The sequence below is a fragment of the Thamnophis sirtalis genome, unplaced genomic scaffold, assembly GCF_051295495.1.
Source record: "Thamnophis sirtalis isolate CommonGarterSnake01/CBP01778 unplaced genomic scaffold, rThaSir2_p1.2 scaffold_1, whole genome shotgun sequence".
In the NCBI taxonomy this organism is placed as follows: domain Eukaryota; kingdom Metazoa; phylum Chordata; class Lepidosauria; order Squamata; family Natricidae; genus Thamnophis; species Thamnophis sirtalis.
The window spans coordinates 44,872,931-44,888,829 of NW_028261381.1; the positions used below are offsets into that span (position 1 = coordinate 44,872,931).

At 34.3% G+C, this 15,899-nt stretch overlaps 1 protein-coding gene across 5 annotated transcripts in view; it reads left to right on the forward strand.

Annotated features, from left to right (window-relative positions):
- Nucleotides 1–15,899, forward strand: part of NCKAP5 (NCK associated protein 5) — a 615,409-nt gene that overhangs the window by 374,002 nt on the left and 225,508 nt on the right. For all 5 annotated transcript variants that reach the window (XM_014075805.2, XM_087711234.1, XM_014075806.2 and 2 more), the window contains one exon: nt 6,835–6,981. In XM_014075805.2, coding sequence (XP_013931280.2) covers nt 6,835–6,981 — 147 coding nt within the window. The remainder of the gene's footprint in view (nt 1–6,834; nt 6,982–15,899) is intronic.

Here is a 15,899-nt window from a genome sequence, read left to right on the forward strand (position 1 = left end):
ATTGGCACTCAGGGCTCTGTGTTAGACATTGCCACTAGCCATTTGACTGCAGAAAGACTAGAAAATGGCAGTTAAAGGGTACCTGCTTTGCATATGAAAGTCCCAGATTAAATGGTTGGCATCTTTTAAATCTTCAGTTTAAAACCTTCAACAACCACTCTCACTCATGGAAAATAGTTTTTAATCACATTCTGTTTGCAATGCCTTCTATAACACTGCAAGATTGGCTGTTCTGAAGGATTTTCAGAGTTAGAACTGTGAGACTAAGAATAAGCAGTGGCCAGATTATAAAGAAGCTATTTTTTTAAAAAGATTCTTTTTCATCCTAGCTTTATTATTTTTACAAGTAACTCAAGGTGACAATCATGCCTAAAATAACTTTTTCTTCCTATTTTTTTTCAACAACAACAACAACCCTCTGAGGTATCCCGGGCTGAGAAAGAGTGATTGGCCCAAAGGCATCCAGCCGGCTTTCATGCCTAAGAACTCAGAATCTCCTGGTTTGTAACTTGGTATCCTAATTACTAGACCAGTGCCTATCAACTTGGCAAATTGGAAGTGAGTGGACTTCAGCTCCTAGAATTCTGACCAATGGCTATGCTGGCTGTGGAATTATGAGAGTTGAAGTCATATACCTAGAGAAATTGCTAAGGTTGGGAAACACTGAATTAGACTAAACAGACTTTTATGAGAAGCAAATTTCACTCCTGGTTATCTATTTAGATTCTTTAGAATCAAATTCTACATTCAGCTTCAGAAATTGTGGTCTGTTTTAGATGCCAAGCCCTTGCTTCTCCACTGTGATAGAAAAGGGAAGAGAAGGAGCTGGAGAGCTGACGTCACGACGTGCGATCTTGGTGTTCTGAGATCGCAGTCGAATTCCTGCCACTGGACAGTCCATTTGGACCTAAACTGTCCTGTAGAGACGGGGATTGAGAAGGGCACCTCATACTGACCTCAAGGACATCGCAAAGTCCCTGAAAGATCCAGGAATACCCTTTTTTTACAGCAACAGAAATGCAGCTAATGAAGCTGCTGAAGTTGGGACAGCTCCGGAATGGGAAGAAAATGGAAAGAGAAAGTATGTCGAATTGGTGAGGAAATTTTATTGTTAGAGGAAGAGACTACCCAAGAAAATTTTTTAAGTTAAGTTAAGATTGAAGACAAAAGACTGTAGGTGGCGAGATTGATCTGCATTGAACTTATGTGTTATCCAGTTTCTAATTTCTTTTTTTTCCCCATGGATGGAACTTTTGCAGGGCTCCCTATTTTTTAAACTGAATAGATTAATTCTTTCTTCTTCTTTTTTCATTTTTGCTTATACCTATAGATTAAAATTCTCCTTTTTTTCTAATGCTTGATTTGATTGATTTGATTGTTTTTTTTAACTCCATTTAAGGGTGTTTTTTTCTTTCTTAAGCTTGGAATATAAAGAAGAAAATAAGAAGGATTATAAAGATGGTTGTAACAAAAGGAGGAAAAGCAGTTACACTGCCACTTAGAGGCTGGAGGCTGGATACATTGTTTTTCCTTCTTTCTCTTTGATCACTTGAGATTCAAGGTTCTTTCAGCTCGTTTACTGACAGTGATAGTAGGAAGAGCACAAGTTGTTTATACAGGTGACTTTTGGAAGTTCTATCACTAGCTATGGAGGGAAGACAACATTTTGATTTGAAAGATAATGAATGAATGAACCTAAATGAACCTGTTTGAAGTTTATTAAAATAGCCTTGAACCCTATAGTGGCAGTATCTGCAAAATTGAAAGAATGGCCCAGCAGGAAAAAGAAACTGTAACATTGCAAATGATTATGTTTGAAATTCAAAATCTATTAGAGAGAATTGAAAAGAAATTGGAGAATATGGAATTCAAAACAGAAAAATCTGATGGAGAAACTGAGGATGTTTACCAAATGAAGAAAGTGGAGGACAGAGTTCAAAAGATGGAAATGAGCAAAGAGATAAGAAAACTGTGGATACTGACAACAAAGTGAGCATGGTTGGTAATGGCAAGAGCGGAATATAGAAAGGGGAGATGGATGGATTGGAACTCTACCCCAGACTTCAAAGCACAGAAGAAGAAAAGAGAGAAAAATTGACCGAGATAAGGAGAGAAATCTTGATAGAAGCACTAGCGATAACCAAAGATAAGCTGATGGAAAGAGCAGATGTTGGGTTTCAAGCTTTTGTGAGATATGAAAGGAACAGCATGTTGCCAAGGGAGGTTTATACAAGATTTATTAAGAAAGTAACTAGAATATTAATGCTACAAATGGCAAGAGATATAATACCGTACTATTGCTGGAGGGATACAGGTTTATGCAATGAAAATGTATAATAAAAATTAAGCTAAATTTAATGTATTAGTAGTATGTATAAAATGAAGCAACAATAGCTATAGTTAAATAATGATTAATAATAACAATACATATAGATATATTAGTTTGATAATATGAAATTTTATATAAACAATATATGGATATTATGAGAGGAGGTGCAAAAGCTTTATCTAGAATATGTTATAAAGATGTATTGTGATTGGATGATTTTAGGATGATTTATTGGAATGTTATCATATAATCCTATTCTAGATTTTGAATATTATATATAAAAGGACGTAAAAACAATTATAGTCAAATTAAGATTGAGATATAATAATTGTGATATACGTGAATATAGGTGAATTTAAAATATGTGATTTGATATGAAAAGCAGGTGGTCACTATGGAAGAGATGCATGGAGATACTGTAACCAACTGACACACTTTCTACAATTTGTAATGGAAGATGGGGGTTTTTATGTTTGTTTGTCCTTGTTCAAAAACAAATAAAAATTGTTTTAAAAAAAAGAAAAAGGAAGAGACAAATTATAGCCATCTGCTACTGAAAAATGAAGTGTTATAAGTCAATAATGAGGAGCAAGTTTTTAGAAAGTGTACATCTGTGCAGAGAAGAAAATAGACATGCAGAACATGCCTTACATTTGTCTTTCAGGAATAGTTGCCCCTTACAGCTGCTTAATAATGTCTGTAATATGAAGTGAACTCCCACTTCATTCTTGGTCATGCGAATCATGAAAGAGATGTTGAAAACTGAGTACTCACATAATTAGTATAGAATAATCTCTTTGTTGCAGGGGATTATAGTATGACCTACCTCTTATGATTGTACCAATTTTCATGAAAATAATTATTTTCTGAGGAAACATGGACATTTCAGAATAGGATTTATCATGTGGTGCTTCAATGTATTTCAGCAGTTTGTTACTTCCTCTCGATTGTGCATTTTTGTAAATAATGTTTATGCTTTTCTATTTTTTCTCTCCTCTTTTTACATTTTTGGGATTTAATTAACAAATCTGCTACATATAAGAAAGGCATGAAATTGAAAAGAATACAAGTATTATGAGCAGAATATTTTGCAGAAAAAAAATAAATAATAATAATATTCATTATTGAATATATTTGTCTGGCCTAGTGTGACATTAGCTACTTTAGCTGCTGGTTTCATTTTAAATTAAAAATAAACATAAACTATATTTTGGTAGTAATTTATGTATTTTGTGGTGCCTTTGGAATAACACCACTTTTAGCAAATGTATGCTTAATTCTAACGTATGAAATACAATATCAGTGCAACAATATTATTTGTTTGTAGTCTGCTCAGTGAGATGAGTAGTTTATATATACATTTCCATATTTATTATATTTGTAGTCTAACCTTTTTCTAAATGCTCAAATTAGACTATATATTTTTGTCCTAATTTTCATAGAACAGTTGCCAGTGGGATAGGTTATTTTAGAGGTAGAAATGGTCCAGCCAATCAATCAGCTTCCCTCTTTGACGTTTTCCTCGTTCTAGCTAGCCCAACACATCTTAGCCATTGCAGTCCACCTGCTGTTTTTGAAAGCCTTTGGAATGACATAGAGAAGACCCTCTTCCAATTAATTAGTAACACTAAACACAAATTGAAATATTGAAGGAGAACATAGCTTTTAGAAGCTTTATTTTGTTTAAAATAAATGTATGCTGACACTCATTCCATGTATTTCCAGGTAGTGTGCAGCAGTAATATATTTCCATATACCTAAAAGATATCTGGGCAAAAACAGATGTTAAGTTAAATAGATAAATTAGCAAGCAAAAAGTAATACATTTATATTTTCTGAGTCACTAGAATTGCCCCATTGCTGGTGAGAAATTCTATCAAATTCGGTTTTCTCATTTTATCATATTTCAGAATAGTGTACTTTTTAAATTTGGAAACTAATTTGAAAAAAATATATATTCTCAGACAGTCCTCATTCTAATTAAGCCAAAAATAAATGGGAGGGAAGGCAGAAGCATATTCAGGCTTTTATTAGAGTCGGTTACAATAAAAATAGTCCTGATCTATATAGCATTAATTTGTTATCTAGTATGGTGAACAGGAGAGCACTTAACACCCAGGGCTGTTTTGGGTATCCCTTTCTTATGCTGTAGCTGATTGGGTTAAATTTTTGACAAAATCAAAGGTATCATATCAACCTACCCACTTTTTTAAGTTGCCATTTTATTTTTCTCTTTTTTGCAATAGAATAATATTTCAAGGATTATTGTCAGCTGCATCTGTGGAAAAGAGATGCAATATAAATGTTTTTTAAAAGTGAAGCAGTATATCTATTCTCATGCAAATATATACTTCCTCTTTATCTCTTTTCTGCTGCCTCCCCTCTCTCTCTCTTCTCCCTTTAACTTCTTTTATTTTTCCCTGTAGCTATCTCCCATGATTCCCCCCCCCATTTCTTTTGTACTCTCTCTGCCCATAGAAATAAACAAAGAAAAGATCAAAACTATGCATTCTCTGATGTTCTGTGTCTAATTTCCCCCCAAGCGGTGTGTGAGAGTTGTTGTTAAGGTTCACTGGAGAATATCCATTTTAATCATCCATTAAAAAAATAGAAGAGAGCAATGTTGACTCTTCTGCTTGTAGCTTAGATCATATGCATTGTCTAATTGGAGATAAGAAGATCAAGCATTTAAAACCGCAGCCAATATATGGTACAGTCAAGTAAATGAACAGGTGGCTTATGTGTGTAGTTGAAAACTTGGTTTGGTCTAATTGATCTTTCAATGTATTACAGTTTTGTAAAAGTAGAGTATTTCACATGTATTTTGATGCTTTGCAGATTTATTATGAACATCTACTTTTCTCCAGTTGTTCAAGTTCACTGTTATTGTCAGCACCCACAGAGAATGCCAACAATGGACAACAGTGCTTAAGAGCAGAGTCTTCCACATAAGCACTAGCACACTGTCAGAATAAGCTGTATGTGTGAAAAACACTGGTTTGTCTGAGGCAGTAGTCAGTGTTAAATATTCAAGTTACCTAAGGATATGTTGAGAAGTATTAGATTGGTTGGCAGTTCTTCATATACGTCAAACCTAAATGCCAGTTCTGGTGATAAAATTATCTAGTTTTATGGTTGTAGACGTTTGAAATAAGTTTATTATTTTTACAGCCTAAGGCTGGAACTGTTCTGGGTATATATATAAAGGATAAAAAACTACAAGGACTATATATATATAGTCCTTGTAGTTTTTTATCCTTTATTCCCTGTAAGGATTTAGAAGCCAAGATATGTGATAGAATCGCATTGCTTTGTGAAATTCTTCATTCTGGCTCAAATTCATGTTGAGTACATTGATGTTAGAATGCATTTCTCGTTTTTAAAATACATAAGAGATAAGTGAAGAAGTTTTGAACTGGTGACCAAAGGATCACTGGTGCAGACAAGGTCCTTCATGTACGGTAACTCTACTTAACAGACAATATGAAACTAGGATTTTAATTTCAGTGTAAATTCTACATCATTTTTAATTCAAGTTGTGAACAAAGCAAATTCTCTCATTCCTTAAATATTATATGTTATATATTTGGAGTCCAGGCTCAGTGTTGTCCCCATGTGGTCTAACATCTTGTGAAATCATTGGAAGAAGTCATCTGAAGTTTGGAGTAAGAAACTTTCAGTGTGCATAATACCTAATTAGATACCTCTTATTATAGGTAGGCAGTAAATAACATTAATATTCTAATCCTGTGAAGTCTGGAGACTATAAAAAATCTGAATAAGATGAAATAGACTGACTTTGAATGCCAGCAAGATAGAATGGCTCCTTGTCCACAAATTGTCTATTGGCCTCTACACCAGAGGTGGATTACTCCCAATTCATCCCAGATCAGGTGAACCGGTAGTGGCGGTGGTGGGAGGCTCCACCCACCTGCCTGGAAGACTCACACAAGAGCGCATGAGCGAACCGGTAGTAAAAAATAATAGAAACCCACCACTGCTCTACACCGCTTCTGAATAGACTTACATTCTCCCTAAATGAGCAGGTCAATGAAAGAATGGCTGTGGGAGTTTGGGGTTCAGGGGATATCCTAGCTTCTGCTTTTGGTTTTTTATAAAGAAGGAGGCTTTTGACAAGTCTCTCATGTCCTAATTTCTTTGAATTTCAATCATTATTGATCCTTGTTCTTACCTTGAGAATAACAATGTCTTCCAACCAATGTCTTCACATCAGCATTTGGGGATTAAGAACCATGGTATGGATTGTTTTTAACTCTTATATGTAGTTTTGTTGTCTGTTGGTTTTTTATTATTATATTTATGTTATGATTATGATTTTAGCCAGTAGAAGTTTCTGGAAGTGGCCAGTATATAAATGCCAATAAGTAAGTAAGTAAAATACTAGAAAGTTACTGTTAGGGTGTTAATGTAATAATGTACTTCCAGCACATTTTCTAACAATCATTCTTACCTTTGGTTGATGAAAAATATATTAATTGTTTTAGGAAACATTAATGCAAGAGGGAAAGCAGTGCAAAACAGGAGTGGAAGATATTTGCATGTCAGATAAACTTTCAAGGAGTGAAAACAACAGCAGTGAAGAGGAAAGAGACAAAACAAAATTACTCTTGGAACGGCTGAAGGCTCTGGAGGTAAGATAAAAAGAAACATTTCTCATCCAGGGTCTTGATTTTTATTGGCACAAAATAGTGGTGCAGTATAAATTTTATCTCTCTCAGTTCACCTAGGTTTTGCTAAAAATATTTTTGATCATGATTCATTAGATCAGGATGAATGAAATGTTGCACCTTGGAATCACTGAAGCTATTTTTCTCTAATGTCAAGGATCATGTACCTTAAAGAGAAACTTCATAAATAAATGTAAGTTGTTCCAAGCTGGAGGCTAGCTCAAAGCCATAGAGACTTTAATACAGAAAACATAGTCTGTATGATTTAGTTTGAAGTGTTAATTTAGCACACAAGCCACAAAAGAACTCCTTCAGCTTTCCATGCTGTGGCAGAGAATGGGACCTCCCAAATCAGAGGTAACCAGTAGAATGCCAATGTAATACATTTTTCAATGTTCCTATCGTTGGCTGGGTAGTAGTAAGTTTGAAAGGCACTGCTTTGCTACATAGTCATAGGATGCATGAAAGTTAGGAGGTTGGGGAAACATGGCCATTTATCTACAGAGCTTTCATGATACAGCATTGCTGGGCTTCTAGATATTGTGCCTATTAAATAATGCATTCATTTTCTTCTTTATGATGTGAAAAAAAGCTATTCCTTTCTCCACCCCCCCCCCCAAAAAAAAAACCCTTGTAACCAAGACAAGATAGGCATTTGGCCTTTACCCAACAGGCTCCTTGCCTAAGCTGATGTTAGAGGTACTGTTGGAGGTACCAAGGCTATCAGGAATTTCAACATACATACATGTCTCTGAGAAGTGTCTTAGGAGTTCTTGACTACCATGGATCTACTTAGGACAAAATAAACAATTTAAACATTTCTTCCTAATCATCTAGCCACAATATTACATTGTACAAAAGTATACACTTAGAAAATGATTGGGTGTAATGGTCTTCATGATATCAGTAAAAATACTTAAAACTGGCTTATAATTTCATTTATTATATGCTTATACAGCATAACATTTACTATATTTTTTAAAAATACAGTTTGAGAAATTATTTAACAGTTTGAATCATGATTTTATCTGTATCATAGTTTTAACCTTGTTTTTTTTTCTATAAGTTCTTAACTTTATCAAATCTTATTTCATAAATTTGGGACTTTTCAAATATGCAACCCTTGCAATTGAAATCACACCATATCTTACATTACAGCTTCAATAGCTACATTCCAAAAATGTGAATAAATACTTTTGTTTACCTATTTGTTGCTTAATTTTTCTAATTTTTAATCCATTATAGAGGAGCTAATACTGCATTTCTCGTCCTTCCAATATACTTTTCAGTGTGTTCCCAATGAATGATTAGTGTAGTTTGCATAGTTTTTCTTTTCTTCAGTTTTTTTATAATGATGGAGAGTTGTTTAAATGAAATCATAGCACTATATCAGTTATTGCCAATTGTTATAAGAGAGAGGAGGAAAACTCATTACATTTTTTAAAACGCAGTCTTGGCTGTGGAAGGTCACCAAATAGGATTTTTTCATTGATTTTAGTTTTGTGAGGTAGCTTGCTTTTAAAAATAAAAAAAGAATGTACCAGTGCTTCCAAAATTAATCTACAGAAGCAATCCAAGAAGTAATCCATGGAGAAAAATGAACTACAGACTTTTATAACTACTCAAAGATAATTAGAATAAAGTCCTGCTAATTGTATGTTGGCTTTATGTTATATACTCTTAGCCTTATGTATTTGTGCTTCAGAGATTAATTTTTTTTAAAATTTTGCTCCGAAGCTCTGAAGTTTATTAGGAGTCATACATTTTACTACCATGTCGATTTAATTTTTTTGCAAAAGAATAATTGTTTTATTTCATTAATAGATTGGGTGGGTGAAGCAAAAAATTGCTTTTTAATCTGTTTAGATATCAAGCCTGGTATGATATAATATAAATAAGGGAATAAAATTATATAAATAAGGCATCACAGATTATATAAATTATCTAATTAGTACAGTTGAACAAATAAAAGCTATAATATGCTAATATACACTTTAGATTGTAAAATTTCTTTAGAACTGTTTTTTTGCCCTTTTTATAAACTTCATTAATTAAATAACCTTTAATTGGCAAAATCCAGATATACAAATATGTGTTTATATGCCATCCATGACTCTCTGCATTATCCTTTGTATAAAACATTTTTATAGCACTCTTCCTCTATTCGATTATGAGATACTGTAAAAGAAGAAAGATATCTCATAAACCCTCAACCCTCTCTTAACCTTCTCTCCAGTCTAGCTAGAGTTTCTACTACATGATTCATTCATACTTATTAAGGAGAAAAGCCCTCTAAAGCTTCTGTGAAGTAGTGCTATAGACACATACTCTTCAAAACAGATGGAAAGAGAAATAATGGCAAAGGGCCTTAATAAGGCCTACTTAGGAGAAAAGGAGAAAAAACAAGAATGGCAAAGCAACTAAAGACGACAGCCCCTAGTAAAGTTACAAGTGGTGCACTGATTAATCTGATTATCTTGCAGTATGTGAAAACTATCCAGCACCCATGTCTGCTCTAGAAATCTGTTCATGTTTTTTTTTTAATTAGATATCATAATAAGCTCAAGTCTTTTGTATTGTGAACTTTTGTTAAAATGGAAATGGGATTCAAAGATCTTGAGAATTGCAGCTAGAACAGAGATGTTTTTTCTAATTTATGTGATGTAGTAGAGATAAGTTTGTTCTTGTTTGCATTGATTGTGACTTGGATCCAAATTAAATCTCTTGTTGGTGTTGCTGACTTTATATCTCAGAACGGATACAAAGTCTTTATTCCCTTGGTCAGGTAGTAGAAAGGAAAAGACAAATGCATCTGTTCCTAGTAAAAGTAAAGAATGCATTATTATACCACTTATTTAACAGGTATCTGAGAGGTGACTGCCTTTGTACATGGAATTAGGTGATAGGAACCTAGCATAATACATAGAGCATCAAAATGACACAGAATTTTCATTCTCCTGAACAGAAGAGACAATTTTGATTAATTTCCACATTCATCCTTATCCCTCATTGCCATCTTCCCCCACCCGAATTCTAGAAGGACTTCCAATACTGAAGCTATTGTCAGAGGACAGAAGACTACAGGGGAACAGTAATATTGTAAGGGCCAGTAAGGCCTAGTAAGGTATTGTGCACACCTACATAAACTTTCCTAATAGTGTGAGATTGTGTCTCTGTCTCTCTCTCTCTCTCTCTGTCTCTCTCTCTGTCTCTCTCTCTCTCTGTGTGTGTGTGTGTGTGTGTTTGTGTGTGTGTAATTGAAATTGGGAGAGCAGCAAAATAACCCTGAAATCTTTGCTCTGAGGGTGAAAAATGGATAGTTTTTGTTTTGTTTTGTTTTTTTGCTGAAGAGAGAAAGCTTCTGAAAGGAATGGGTTCCAAGATGCAATCAGCAGGATTGGAATTACGCAAACAGTGACTATCCGCAACATTTCTTGTCTCATATTGTGGGGTAGGGCGGGCTGACACAGCTACACTTTCAAAAAGAGATACTTTACTTTGTAGTAGTCCTTAGTTTGATTTTCAAGAAGTGACTCCTCCATTTGTGTCTCAAATATTGACTGCACAACAAATGAGAATGGTCCAGTTGGCTGTACATAGGGCTTCAAGCAACCTGCTTGACAGTACATTGGGAAAAAGAAATATCTCTTTGTTTTCTTTAAGAATCACTCTCGGGAATAGGTTCTTTAATTAATATAGTGCATTCTATCAGCTTCCAAATCTCTGGGAAGGAAGTTTCCACAAAGCAATAACAACACAAGAAAGAAGCATCAGTTCCAGCAACACTGCAGAATGATGTTGCTTGAAAGATATTTGTAGAATAGCAACATGAGGTGAATTGCTTTATTGATAAGGAACAGTAAGATTGATGTGTGGTCAGTCTCCAGCCTTTCCTTTTGAAAGTAGGACTGCTAATTTGTGATTTAGTCAGAGAGGGTTTAGCAGTTGTTAGCTGAGCCACTTTTTGCAAAGACCTTAGGTTAGAATTAAAGATGTATTGTGCTCTGTATAGTTTTTACATGTTTTGGGTATATATACAGATTTTTCTCCAAAAATGAATTAATTGGAAGATTATCTTGGAGTGTGAATGGAAAACAAGTATCCTATAAAGGATGGACACTCCTGTAGCTTTCCAGCAAGGTAAAATATTTTATTTTCAACAGTAGATTTCTTAATTATCTATTACCCTATAGTTCTTCATATCTTTAGTTAATAAACAAATATTTTATTTAAATACAATTTATTACAATAGTGTTCTTCCATGCTCTAAATCTTGAGCACAATGGTCTTTCAAAGTCTGAAATTCCAGTACTTTCATACTGCCATTATGTTGTATTATCTTCCCTTTGAATAAATATTTATTTTTAGCCCAAAAAAGTGTTAAGCAAGGCTGGTAGGATTTTGGTACTACCAAAAAAATAAATAAATCCTGAAATACATAATAATGCTTAGAAACAAAAACTATGGAAGATATTCATATTTTGTTCCTGATTTGTTTGTTTGATGAATGGACTTAAAACTGAATGTAATTCATTTCAGCACTTTCTGATTTACTATTCTGAGCAATTCAGTCATGGCCTTTATCTATTTCTGGATTGATGACTGATAATACTATACATTTGTAATCAAAAGAAGCTGATACTTTCATGTTCTCAGTAGCTAGACATCTTGTTAAATCGTGATTTTTAGCTCCCTTGTGCCATGAAAATGCATTGCTTAGGAAATCCCATTTAATTTACTTCTACACTTATGATATAAAAAGTAAGAAACTTAAATTGTGCAAAATAGAAAATAATACCTCTGGATTTCTGGCCTTTTGAAAGAGATAAAACCTTTAGAAAGTAATCCTTTAGTGAGACTTCTTGATGTTATCTTTTGACAAAAGGGATTTAGAAAGAATTAAAACTTCGGATATTATTGCTACGTGCACATTGGTAGCATAATGAAGATTCCTTTCACATGCATATAATTATGAATAGATTCACACTTCTCATCATATTCCAGTAGGTATCTAAATAAATTAGTTTGAAAATTCTAATTAAGCCAGGTGCTTTTATGTTTTTTGCTTATGCTTTTAAAATAGGTATGCTATAGATTGCATTTTCCGTACAAGATACTATGATGCTTGCATTTTTATGTATTTCCATTAAAAATGCTATGATTCTTGCTTGTTGGATAGTGTCCTGATCAAAATGTAGCACTTTGCCAGATTTTGCTTTTCTCAAAATGTTTCAACACATTTTTGGCAAATTAAATAATGTATTTAAATAGGTATTTTGGGAGATATTAATCCATTTTGAGAGAATTAGTCATAAATTAATACATAAATATAGTAGCATTATAAACAAAAATAAAAAGAAACTTCCTGAATTGGAAATATACTTTCTTCTATGCTTAATTTAAAGCTAGTAATACATGGGCATATGACATTCATATTATATACTCAGGTCCATATCTAGAAAATACCAACAATTTAAAAAATAGAATTATTAATAGTTGTTCTTCTACAGTTGGAAAACTGTATTCTTTTCATAGAACTTGCTATATGGGCCTTATAATAAGAAATAGAATAACACATACACGAGTGAACTGCTCTCACACTGTTGTAGACAATCCTCTAATTCTCTGCAGTAGATTTGGTAGCCATAGCTGCTTTCAGGAGGAAAGGAGATTGGACATTTCCAACCACTTTACTTCTACCAAGATGAGCAATCCACGAGCAGATACCTAGGTATTTGGCAATACCTAGTTCCTTCTATTAATGGCAGTTTGGCTCTAATTTGTCATATGTTAATATTTTACCATTCAGAAAAGCTCCAATTTATACTGTATAAAGTTTTTTAAAATGATGATGCACCTATACTCTTTGGCCAGTTTCCAATATTAATATGGTTTATTATCAATTTATTATAAGAATTTTTAGCTCTAAATTTCTGTAGAAGAACAGGATAAGTCTTGATCTCTTAACTTTCACTCAAATCTCAGAATTTAGGCTCCACTATTGTTCCTTTACATTTATAGTGAGTCATTCAAATCTTGTGAATATGTTTACACTTGCAGAGAAAGGCTACCTCCCTTCCTTTGTATTGACTGTCTGATCTTTTTCCATCAGTGATCAGGAGGCATTCATGGATAATTAAAAACCAAATTGCTGAAAGTAATACTGTGATGGTGGAATTCAATCTTCAGAAATCCATATAAAATTATAAGGAAAGACACTAAAAGTGCTAGAACAGGATTTATTTTTATCCCATTCAAGATGCTTGGGAAAGGATTTGTATGTCAGACGTAGTAGCAGAAATCCAATGAAGCACAATTCACATGAAGTTTTAACTAATTACATTTAATATCAATAAATAGGGGGTTAAAAACAAAATCCTGAAAATTAAATGAAGAAAACCTCTAGCATTTAGATGGCGTTTCTGTGAGTTGCTGAATCTCACCCCCCCTCAAAACTTTTTCTAGGTAAACATGACACTGAAGTATTCATTTGCTATTTCTTAGTGATATTCTTAGTGATATTTTGAATTATTCCCATTTTTTCTAAATTTTGGTGCATCCCCTTACAATATAATATTCATATATTTTATCCTCATTACCCTAGCTCTGTGACAGATTGACAGATGATAAGTGACATATAGTTAAATTGTGAACATTCCAGCTGAATGGGAAATTGAATTTAGGTACCCTGATTTACTCAGGATGTTGTATTGGCCTTAGGGTTTCCTAATTACTATAGTCCCAATGTGGCCTAAGTTTCTTCCCCTGCAACAACACAAAATATCCTTACCATATGTCTGGTGTACATTTACACTATTTCCTTTAGCATATAGCTGTTTCCTTTCAATTGTCTTTCAGATATATCTCTTAATTATTTATTAAAATCTATTTTTTCACAGACCTTTCCTCCATGTTTTATCTAGGCAATAATAACTGAAAATATGATGGCTAAAAGCTTTTAGAAATTCTTTGTTTCTCTCTACCTCACAAACCTTAGTCGGTTTCGCTTTTTGTCTTATTTCCCATTATTGTGATGTATCTTCTTTCCCTTCCTCTTCTTCTTCTTCATCTTCAACTCCAGGTTATATGCATACAGATATTTGCAGGCCTTCTGCTTGCAAGGATCAGTTGTCTGTCAAAAATATGTCTACCTATATAAATTTGAACTGAAACACAAATGAAATGGGTAGAAAGCAAAACATGTGATATATATTATCATGAAGTATGTTTTCATGGGTCAGTGGTGGCTATCTATTTAATCATAACATTTGGGCCCCTGAGTCAAAAGGCTGCCACAACCATGCAGTGAAAGCCCTGCTCCTATTTTATGTCCATGGTCACCATCTTGGCCTTTTATTTTTTAAGAGCCGTGATTAGAATGCAGTATTGCAGTCTAATTCTGCTGCCTGATGATTGCCAGCAGATTGGCAATTCGAATCTCACCAGACTCAGCCTTCCATCCTTCCAAGGTCAGATTGTAGAAGTCAGATTGTTGGGGGCAATAGGCTGACTCTGTAAACTGCTTAGAGAGGCCTATAAAACACTGTAAAGTGGAATATACATCTAAGTGCTATTTCTAAGTACTGTTGCTACTCCCCTTCTGGAGACACCTGTCAGGTGCAAGAAATTGGGAGGTAGGGTTAGGCACAAAACGGATAAAAGTTTATTTCATACTATCTCTAAACAAGAATCTAAACTACTAATGGTCAAGACAAGTTGTTAGTAGATAAGAAATAATTCAAGGAGGGCTGGACATAAATCTGTTGTGGGCATAAATGGACTCTAAACTGATAATGCACTTGACCCCTCCCTTAGGCTGTACCTGGTGATCTTCTATAACATCCATGCATTGTGCTGAAAATATAATAGTACCATCCCATCCCCTTTTCTTCCTCAGGTTTGCCCCACAGAATCTTCCCCTATCCTACCACTTCTGTCCCTCAATCTTGCCCCACAGAAACCTCTCCTATCTTATCCCCTTCTCTCCTTCAGTCTCCTCTCCAAACTCCCAGTCAGCAGACAGGTGAGTCATGCTCTGGCCATGCCCAAGTGGAAGTTTGAACAGAAATATTTTCAGGTAGGGCGGGGTGGGTGGGTAGTAGAACTCCTTAGCGTCAGAGCATGTTAATGATAATATAACAAATATTAATGATCTGATGGTCAATTCAAAAAATCCTTTCTAAGCGAGCATCTAGAAGCTAAGAGGAACATACGTGCCACATTTCAAGTTTGTAGGCTTTATGGTTCTGGAAATTTTGTGATCCGGCATGAGTGGTTTTTGCTTTTATATAGAGAGATACATTATTCTTGATCTTGACAATAGGTATCAAGAAAAGAGACTTCTGCTTGAGTTGCTGTTGATAGGAACTTGGCATAATATAAGTGGTGTAACCACTGGCTGAAACAGAGGAGGTCCCAATAGTGGGGTGGGGTTAAAAGATATTCCAGCTTAGAGTCCATTTGATTAAGGAAATGTTTGATATCAAACTTTAGGTCTATATATGCTGTTTGCCAAAGTAGTCCCCAAAGAAGTCTGGCAAGATTCTTGTAAATGATCAACAATAAAGAAATCTATTTGATCCATTCTCAGAGTTGTTTTGGTTGCTTCCGCCTGACAATTTATAAATTTAAAAATGGTTTGGTTGCATACTGTTGCCATAGTTGGATTCAAGAAATTTTAACACAGGTGTTCTCACTTAATGACCACTTGTTTAGTGACTGTTCAAACTTATTAATGAATAATACTTAATCACCAATCCTAGGAGTTGTAGCTGTTGCAATGTTCCATGGTCACATGGTTTCCATTTGCGACCTTCTTTGCTGGCTCGACAAAGCCAATGGGGAAGCTGGCAGGATGTTACAAATGGCGACCACGTGGCATC